This window comes from Clinocottus analis, unplaced genomic scaffold (assembly GCF_023055335.1).
Source record: "Clinocottus analis isolate CAN_PGR_092001 unplaced genomic scaffold, fCliAna1.0.p SCAF_9, whole genome shotgun sequence".
NCBI lineage: Eukaryota > Metazoa > Chordata > Actinopteri > Perciformes > Cottidae > Clinocottus > Clinocottus analis.
Genome location: NW_027176251.1, coordinates 13,023,897 through 13,033,935, shown reverse-complemented (window position 1 = coordinate 13,033,935; position 10,039 = coordinate 13,023,897). Strand labels below are relative to the sequence as shown.

General features: G+C 42.0%; 2 protein-coding genes across 10 annotated transcripts in view; one reads left to right on the top strand and one right to left on the bottom strand.

Moving 5' to 3' along the window:
* Nucleotides 1–5,669: 5,669 nt before the first annotated feature.
* On the bottom strand, nt 5,670–9,185 carry arl4aa (ADP-ribosylation factor-like 4aa). Of its 3 annotated transcripts, XM_068569176.1 has the most exons (3): nt 9,038–9,148; nt 8,306–8,552; nt 5,670–7,143 (listed from the first exon to the last, which is right to left on the bottom strand). In XM_068569176.1, the coding sequence occupies exon 3, from the start codon at nt 7,037–7,039 to the stop codon at nt 6,437–6,439; it is 603 nt and encodes a 200-aa protein (XP_068425277.1). In that variant the 5' UTR covers nt 7,040–7,143; nt 8,306–8,552; nt 9,038–9,148; the 3' UTR covers nt 5,670–6,436. The 3 variants fall into 3 exon arrangements, with proteins under 3 accessions (XP_068425277.1, XP_068425278.1, XP_068425279.1); XM_068569177.1 differs by lacking the exon at nt 8,306–8,552 and having other exon boundaries at nt 9,038–9,185; XM_068569178.1 differs by lacking the exons at nt 8,306–8,552; nt 9,038–9,148 and adding an exon at nt 8,199–8,268.
* Nucleotides 8,526–10,039, top strand: part of vwde (von Willebrand factor D and EGF domains) — a 39,209-nt gene continuing 37,695 nt past the window's right edge. For 6 of the 7 annotated variants that reach the window (XR_011077178.1, XR_011077180.1, XR_011077179.1 and 3 more), the window contains exons 1-2: nt 9,010–9,289; nt 9,888–9,936. The gene's annotated coding sequence lies outside the window, so the exon portion shown is untranslated. Of the gene's footprint in view, nt 8,635–9,009; nt 9,290–9,887; nt 9,937–10,039 lie in introns of those variants that run through there. The other variant, XM_068569169.1, reaches the window with a different exon arrangement.

Sequence of the window (10,039 nt, the reverse complement as noted above, 5' to 3'; positions counted from 1 at the left end):
GTCTAACGCTGTGTGTGAATGCAATAGTTTCTTTTGCATGAGTCCCTGTCCACCAGGTGTGCATTAGCAGGATAGTTAAGGTTAAACGTGAAGCTTTCAAAAGAGTTGCTGATGCTCTTAAGTTTGTCTTTTTGGGCCTACAACCTAACAACACATGAGGATACCGGACTCTGGTGTCCAGGATCTGTACTTTATACGCCCCGGCCTCAAAATCATTCCGACCTTCTCCCTGTGACTGTTGTGCAGGAGAAATAAATCATATTTCCGACTATGAATGCCTTGAAGGATATTTGAACAATGGCTGCTGCCTGTGACAGCCATCTTTCTATCCAACCTTTAAGTTTGGACCTTCAAAACAGCAATAAAGGCTTATTGCAAATTGAACGAACAAGTTTGTTTCAAATTTACCGAAAGTATCAATACTAAAATTCCATCCTCAAATTAACACTTTAAGTTTCTTTAAACATTCATCATTTTCCTACTTGTTGAAATCCACATAAATTGCCGTAAATTGTCCCTCACTTTTTAAATATAATTTTTATATTATTATATATAAAAACAGAGGTAAAGAACATCATGTTGCATATGCCAGAAGTTTAGTTTTCCTAAAAACTAAATGATGACTGGTGTGTTAACTGCATGCGACGTTTCTCAGAGCCCACAAGGCCGACTTGGCTACTAAATTACCATCAATGTAACATTTAAAAGGCTATTTTTAAAATGGAGTCACAGCTCTCTCCACTTAAAAAACACACATGGCTTAATTACATCACTTCCAACCAACTTCACAGCGATCATTGGAGGCAAAACAGAATCACGTATCTGGCTATCGCAACTCAAAAACACTGAATCATTCAACGCGTTAGCATGTTGTTCAAGGCCAAGCCTGTTTGTAAGCAACAACGTTATCTCTCTTCTGCTTCCCGAGCAGAGAGAGTGGCGATGTCTGGGTGTGTTCGATCTATAATTCTTGCTCCTCCCCAACTCTGGCTGCTGAAAGTAGTCTCACAGATAACGAGTTTATTGCGTTTGGGGAGATTTTAATGAAGCGGCGGCGCTAATCATTTAGCATCCACTGCTGTGTGAAGCGGAAACACTAGAGTCACAGAAGTGCAGCTGATAGAAAGAGCTCTGCAGCAGGATACCAACAATCTTTCACGATTTTATATCGTCATGTGGCACAATCCTAAATTAGAACGTTTCAAAAATGATACAGCGCTTAAATTAATGTACTTCCCAACTGAGTGCTAGTCTTTCATATCATCCCGCGTCGCATATTTGGCAAAAGCAGATCAGTTAGTACTTTTAGTGGAAAATAAAGTCGTTCATTTTCACATAAACTCTGTCATTTGTCATATTTGTATGGCCCGAATATGAAATCAGTGATTGAAAAATGTCCCATCTCACAGCACTAGGAGCTGATGGAGGATCAGTATTCAGGTGAGGGAAAACAGAAACGTCTGTCGGCTTTTTGCCTGTGTTCGTGTTGCCACGGCTCACTCTCTGTCTCCATGGAACCTGAGGGATTAATGAAACCAGCTTCTCTTCCCCGCACCAAAGAAACAGGAGTGCACTTCTCTCGCTCCTCAAACAGCGTCTCCCTCCTCCCTTCCCCTCGTCCCCTCCCCTCCTTCCCTTGCAGGTGGCCCCGTTCGCTACTTTGAGCGAGGCTGCAGGGCTACAGGGAGGAATTCACATGTAAATAGGCCACTCGCTCTCAATAGACTCGGGGAAGAAAAATGAATCCCGTCATGATAACCTTGCATAGTAAACAGGCCAGGAGTGTGCATAAATTGCGAGGTCTTCTTTTTAAGGTACACAATGGGATTAATCTACAAACTCAGCAGAATAGCAGAACCCTCTGGAGGTGGATTTATAGGAAAGTGAAGTCGTGCAGTTTGACACAACATTACTGTGTCGTGGCCGTGCAGTAAAAAGAGCTTTATGGTGTGTTTTTTCTTTTTTTTCTTCTATATGCCTCCTATAACGCCAGAACATGCCTTTAACCATCACAAGGAAGATTTCAGGTTTCCGAGAATTCTTGCATCTGAGCGTGCATGTGAGGGTTGACAATACAGCCCGGGGTTCAAGGTCAAGAAAAGGCATTTACACGTTGCCTCTCACATGTAAACCCACATGCATGCACATGCATGTTCAGTTTCCCTTTCATCTTGTACTTATTTCAACCTCAGCTGAGAATCTTTTACATGTCACTGTAGTCATACCTTTCTTTCTTTGCTCAATGTCTTTTCTCTTTGTGATCCATTGATGAACAAATACTTATTTCAGCTACAACTACGTTTCTCGCTTTGACAAATCTCTTGAGATATGTTGTTTTTAATTGTGAACACAAAGGTATTTATTTTCGTTGAAAACTAAACAAATCAGTACAAACCTGATGCTCATCTATCTTTAATTATGGACATATTTAGGCTGTCAAATGCCTTGTCTGGGTAAGGCTTATGGGAACAAAGGATGCTTTGGCTACTTGTGAGACGTGGATATCCACATTCTTTGGCGCCTACTTCACAATTAGTCGCAGTTCCCCATATTACATTGGAGCGGATTGGCTTTCTAACTCCTTGCATACGTAAAAAAATACAATATAACAAGGTATTCCCTGTTAGAGTAAGAGTCTGACCTGCTGTCCCCACACACCCACAGCTTGCATCAAGTTTTTGCCTTTGAAATCCAATCTTATTCTACGTATTAGCATTTATTCATACTGGTGTCACTTTGGCTGAAAAGAGTGCTTGAGCATGTATTAAAGGAGTGTCTTGAGTTATTTTGTGCATCCAGGGTTCAGTCAGTAGCTTCAAAGGCATGTATGAACATGAGATTCTTCTGGTTGAGTCACCAAAACATGTTAGAAAAAATATCATCGCTACTTGATTAAAAAGTCAAGAGCACTTAACAAGCCTTTGCCCTTAAAGGAAAAGTCCATCTGCGTTCTTTTTTTTTTTTTCTTTCCCCAAATGGAAACGCCAACTCAAAAAGCAGTGTCGGGGCCAATCAATAAGGCTATGAATAATTTAATAATCCAGCACTAGCTGAGTCCAAGTTAGCCATGCTAAGATTGGAAATGACTCAAAAGGTTAGTTCGGATTTTCAGAGTCTGGAAGCTTTGAAGAGAAAGCAGTCCTGTCGGCTTTTCCCTTACTAGGCACATAAGAAACATCCAGTTAAACAACTTAAACCCCTACAAGTGGAAACTTGACGTTATGTACTGTGTCAATGTTAATTGGATTCAGCTACTATGCTGTGGGGTTTGTTTATCCACATCTGCAACAACACTACATTCGCAACATATTGTAAGGCAACAGTGGCTGAGGCTCATGGGTATTGTAGTATTCACAGCCATCTGCCAGACTCTTTCTTTTAATTTAAGTTTCTTTAAATTTAAGTTCAAACAATTGAGACAAATAAAAAAACATTATGAAACTAGAGCATCTTAAAGTGATCCACGGGACTGTGTGATAACGTGTGTGCCTGCAGTAGGCCGACAGTGTTTTCAAGGGCGTGTCTGTGTGGACGATCACTGAGGATATCATTAAACAAAGACTCTTGACGTGGGAATTTACAGGCAGGAAGAAATCTTCCGGGAGCCAGCGGCTCCTCTCAGCTGTCAAATGTTGTGGAGGAACGTCACTGCTCCACATGTGTTCTCTTCAAACACACAAGGTAGAACATTTTGTACAGTATTTGGCTGCACGCCTCCCTAAAACCTGGAAAACAACTGCCAAACTTGGTCATGCCTGAGGCGCAGCACACTGTAATAGCAGTAATGGAAAGGAATTCCTGCATGGATGAGCTCCTCCAAATAAGATATGGAGGACACCTCGGCGGGGCTTTTACTTCATGTCGGCTGGAGTGCTTTCGTGCACAGCGCACCAATCTGAGGTTAGCGGGTTAATGCATGGCCCCTGGACACGAGATTTATTCGCCCGAATCCACCTTTCACTGAGGAATTCGCAAGAACGAGGCTGAAAGGAGGATTGGACACGTGGGAGCGCTTTCTCTGCATGCGAGAAAAGTGATTATGTGACCCAGGGAAGTGATGTTGGTGGTTTTAGCCTCTCCTTGTGGTTTTAGACATATTAAAATGAGTTTGCAAGAGACAGGTAACATGCTTTTTGATTTACAGAGTCAATAACCAACAGGAAAATCCCCCCTTGAGTGCCTCAGTAGATCAAAAGACATGGCCCGAAGTACAAACAAGGTCAAGCAGGAAATGACATATTAATTGATGTACACACACACGTGCGGAAAGCTGATGTGGCTTTCTGTAAAAAAGGAAGTTGAGTCTGGAAAAGGGTGAATGTGCCCTTGGCCTTTGAGTTTCCTTCCTTGGAAAACAAAAAAACACGATTCATCAACTTCTGACAAAAAAAGAAGAAAAGGGGCATTCTGGGAATCAATAATCTAGGTTTGAATATCCAGCCAGGAAACATTGGTGTCATCTTCCTCACTCTCTTGCCATAACACTTAGCTTTTAACTATCCGATGAAGATGTAAAAAAAAATAAAAAAAACATTTAGTTCAATTCTGCGGCAGCTCCAAAGTCATACAAATGTGTTAAAATGAATGCTAATGATGTGCATTTTTCTATTTTCATGCGAAACAGCCCCCTCCGAGACACGGCATCAAAACCCCACATCAAGGTCATAATTATCACATCTAACTGGAGCGAGTATTTATACGGCTAGAGGAGCATGTTCGGCGATTCAGCCCTGTGAGCAGTGCAACTCGGCATTACAGAGTTATTTTAGAAAGCCAGCTGCTGCACTGGGCAGTCGGGCTTTACAGTCAATAATTGTTTCAAAAGGAATTGGAGGGCAAATGGTGTTAGCACACTGTGCTGCATACCCACCCAGCTCAGTCCAGAAATACTTGGTGAGGCCTGTTGCACTGGATCCGGCCTCCAGACCGCCCTGACAACATTGTCAAGTCCTGATGGCGGCCTGTCTGCGCCGCATCAGTGCACCTCTTAACCCTTTAAGAGATGCAGCAGCCGAGAGCAGAGAGGTGTTTATTTTTTACTGCAGGGCGCTTTGGTATTTTTTGTATTAGTCTTCATTGATGTGCACCAGCTTTGCCTTTTTAATGCGTACGATGCCGCAGCATCAGATGCGTGTCATCAGCTCGTTAGACGGCCACGATAATGATGCAACTCGTCGTGTATACTTCGTGAGAAATGAAAGCCAGTTAAATAAAGGCATGCCACGGTTTCCATTGCAAACAAGTCTGCGCTCCTGAACTGCACACAATCATTTCAAATGGACCTTCAGGTTCAGGGCGTGCTCTTGTGTCAACACAATCATTGTGCAAGCTACCATGAAATGAAGGACATTTTCAAAGTGATAATTAGAGCAAAGGTTGACTGAGCAGAGAATGCGTATTGTTTTTTGTTTCACATTTACATGCAACAGAACAACTGGTTCTATAATCAATCATTATAGATAGTTTATCAGCGGCTCCACTGGGGGAACTGGCGACTAAGTGCCTTGTTAAAAGACAAATTGACAGATGTTTTCACAGAATTGCTCGTTTCCTTGCTCTCTACGGACCCTTAAACAGCCCCTCGAAGCTCCAACTTAGTTAATAGTTACAATCCTGAAAATCTTTTGAGAAAATACAAAGTGGACATAATAACACCCTCCAAAACACTGTTGACATTGCTCTAAATATGTTTTATTCAGCAAAACACAATGCTTAACTTGTCTCATGACAATGTGGCCAACGTGGACCAACTACAGTAGCATCTGTTGTATTTTGCTTCAACAGGTCTGTAAAATCCAACACAAAATGCTCTATTTAAAAACTTTAAACTTCATACGAAGAAATACTCTAAAGTGCTTTTAAAAAAATTATATATATATATTTAGATATATCTAAAAAAGACAGCAAGCAAATTGATAACGCAACAGTCAGCATGATAATACTTTTCTTCCGCAGAGAAAGTCCAGTGTAAAAAATGAACGAGATATAACAACGTATGAAACAGTAAAGTTGAAACGGATGTACATATTTTGTTGCTACTCTGGTGTAACAACATTACATCATTTACCAAATAAACCTTCAACTAGTTCTCTTAAATTATTTTTTTTGGTAATGGTGCTTGGAACAGCCACTCATGAAACATCCTTAACGTCCATCACCCTTCCAGACCCCAAACCCTCAGAGCTTTTTAATCCATACAAACTCCTTATAGCAGAACCACACATGTCTGAAACTTTCTCATCTTCATACTGCATTCCTTTACCACGTCACTTCCTGATCAACAGCATCATCACAAGACCAAGACCTGGAACTTTTGGACTGATAAAACTCAGTGTTTTGAATCTGGACCTGCAGTGGATACGTCTGCATCCATCCAGGAGAAAATCCTTTTGTTTCCTTCACATAAAACAGCCGGCGAGTCTTTACCGCCACAAGTTTATCTCTTTTTTCTCTGCTGCCGCAGCGCCTTTCTCCTTTTCAGAATCATGTCATGGAGTCGGTCCAGGCCCTCCCTGAGTCCATCTCCTATGATGGCGCAGGTTGGCTGCAGGTGCCAGGGAGTCGCAGGGCCCAGTTCTTTCAGCGCCAGCAACTTCTCAATCTCACCGAGTCCCAGAGAGTTTCTCAAGTCCTGCTTGTTGGCCACCACCAGCAGGGGCACCCCTTGATTTTCAGAGGTCTTGGCTATCTTGTGGAGCTCCGTCTTGGCCTCTTCCATGCGCTCCGCATCCACAGAGTCCACCACAAAGATGATGCCGTCCGTGCATCGCGTGTACGACTTCCACAGGGGGCGCAGCTTCTCCTGGCCGCCTACGTCCCAGAAGTGGAACGTCACGGTCCGGTGGCCGCCCAGGGACACTTTCACCTTCTCTGCGTTGAAGCCTCGGGTGGGCACCGTGTTCACGAACTCATTGAACTGCAGTCTGTACAGAACGGTGGTCTTCCCCGCAGAGTCCAGGCCAAGAATGGCGATGTGAAACGACTGGAAGAACGGGACGTTCGAGAGGAAGCCGGGTTGTTCAGACAATCCATTCCCCATCTTTCCTCATGAGGAGGGATTGGCGGTTTGAGAGATGTGATCCTATTCCAGTCCGGCAATAATCCTCAGAGCTGCTGATATTCCAATAGGACTACAGCGATTACCTGCAAGCAAACAGCAAGTGTTACTGTGGTTGAAACACAGATGGCAATTAAAAACAAAAACTATGTAACTTTAACTGAACAGCCGCAAGTGGTAATGGATAATAGCTGATAATATCCTGATAATTTCCCTACATACTTTTAAGTCTGTTGCTTTAAAGACCTGATAATTGGGTCAACACAAGTAGAGTTACACAACAGCATGTATCTAAGTTTGCTAACACCATAAACTGCCGGTCAACTCCAAGTGCATTTTCGTCGGAAAAAGATTGCATTAAGTTTTCTTTGAAAAGAACAGTCTCCCTTTAAAGCTGCATCTATCAATAGTTTTTCAAATCACTATGTGTAACGTGTCTCTATCATATAATATGCAACACTAAGTGAGGATGAAATCGACATGTAAAAAAAAGAAATCTATCAAAGTATCTTTGGCAGAATATGTTGATTGTGAAAGGGTGGCGGCCTTTTCGGGTTATTTACTTTTGCTATTGGACGATTTTCCCATGCAACAGTTTTTCTGAGAAATGAGCATTAGTGTGGGCGATGACCAAAACATGGGAGTATTTCTTTTTTCAAGTCACTCAAAGTCAAAGTCCACAGTAGTGCGTCACTACAAAACATCCTTTATGACCATGTAATATATCTAGTGTGATATCACAATGACATCTCAACTGTAACAGAACCAAATCATTATCCGATGTACCATGCCATAACATGCACTTTCATTCCAAACTTAAAGTTACACAATAAGGAGCTTAAAGCCAACTTAAATCCCAAATACTGTTTCTCAGCCACCATATTGTTCCAAGTTTAATGCATTCCTCTCACGGGGTGTCACCTAACATTCCTACAGGGGCCTGTCTGCTATTCTGCAGTGTTTTACTGTCATTTTCAAAAAACAGTATTACATCCCTAATTGTGATAAAAAAAATATTAAAAAAACAATTTAGTTCACTCTCGAATGGCTCAATAATTATGCTGGATGTTACATTGCACTAAATGTACAGAGGCAGGTGCATTTTGTATTTTTATGACCAGTCCAAATTGTGTCTACATACCAGTCTGAGCCATCTGTAGAGAAAACATGCTACCTATTCGTCTCTGAATACACACACAGACAAACGCGGTCCTCTCCTGCGTCTAAACAGCACGAAATGCAACTCACGGTGTATTTCCACCTCGTGTGTCGTAACGACGACCGAAAAATCCTTCCTTAGAAGCGGAGACACCCTGCCTGTCTGTCCTCGGAGTCCCAGTGTGGCTCTCCCCGCTGATGACACTGCTGTCAGTCTGGATCAACGCCCACACGAACACTGCGGACGCGGTGCGATTGGCGCGTGCACACCGTTTCCTGCCAACCGATTGGCCGAGACGGCTGTCCGTCACGCCGCTTGCCCGGGAACCAGGATCACCTGTTGCTCCGTCACACCATTTATTTTTATTTATTTAACTTTTGCCATCAATAATTTATCGTTATTGATCCGAAAACAGATAGTAAGCAAGCCGATGTGTTTTAAATACATTATCGTAATAAGAAAATGGTACATTAAATTTAAAAGTTGCGTAGCGTAAAATGTCTTGAGATGTCACTTTTCACGTTTTGTGGACCGTTGGTAAGAAAGGTGTCGCAGCACTAAGTTTTGACCAAATGTCGTTCATTTTGTCGTCCACATTACACTTAACGCCAGCTAATCGGTCAACAATATTAAGGCTTCCATCCATATTGTGACGACACTATTTTTGTAGTCCACATTAGACCAAACACGGACATTCCTATGGCGTTAAAAAGATGAAACACACACCGCCATGGAATGTGAGTGGACAAGCTAGCGCTCGCGCTGCAACCGTTGTGACGGCTAAACCCTTTGAAACCGTTAAAGGTGAAATGTTAACGTACCGTGGATTCAGGGCGGCGAGTCGGCGTGATATCCCGTTTCTGCCAGTTTGTGTGTGGGTCTGTGTGTGTGTAGAGGGGGGGAGAAAGGGGTCGCTGTGTACGCAGGACAGCGCCGCCCCATTCATCTCCGCATTTTAGCTAGTTTGAAACGATTGGCCGGAGAGGCAGGAAGAGCACCACGCTCTCTGCGGCCCACTACAGCCCACTCCGACCCGCCATGCATGAAGGATAACAAACACCAGCTTGGCAGACGTAAACTAGCTTTGTTTCTTATCTTTTGTGAGACACAACCGTTTGGGTTGTTTTTGTTTTCGGTAACAGCTAAACAGGGAATATATGCTACTAAACAGAAGGAATATACAGTATAATATACAGTGTAGAAATACTGCTTTTACAAGCAATTATCTTGTCCTTCACTATTTACTTAAAAGTACCAAATGCTTAGCATGAAAATATACTTTAAATTAGTGGCCCCCAGATGCTTTAATATGTCAATTGATTCAATATGGGAGGGTGGGGTTTGTTTTGTTAAATTGCCAGGTAGTTACATCTTTTTCCATGATAATATATAATGATTGATTTGTTAAATATGATTTGTATTACTGATACAAATCTGCAATGTAATAGCTTCATATCACATAAGTGTATCATTTGTTTTTATATGCAAAATTTACTACGAGTGTAGAATAATTATAGCAGGGCAAAAAGTACAATTGCCTCTGAAATATAAGAGATTAGAAGTAGATATTATTATTATTCCTTTATAGGGGATTTATTGATAGACTTAATTTAAAACGATTGCTTTCCCATAGGTTTCTTTAATAACTATTTTTGTGTTTTCCCTGTATAGATTCTTCACAGCTGCCATGTCCCTTCAGAGGACAACAGCACCACTGGTGGTCAGTAGCATCTCTGTTAGCTATGCATGAGATTGAAGCTTTCATTCATTACATTGTTTGTTATAAAGCAAAAGATCACATGGGATTAAAATAAGTAAAACAT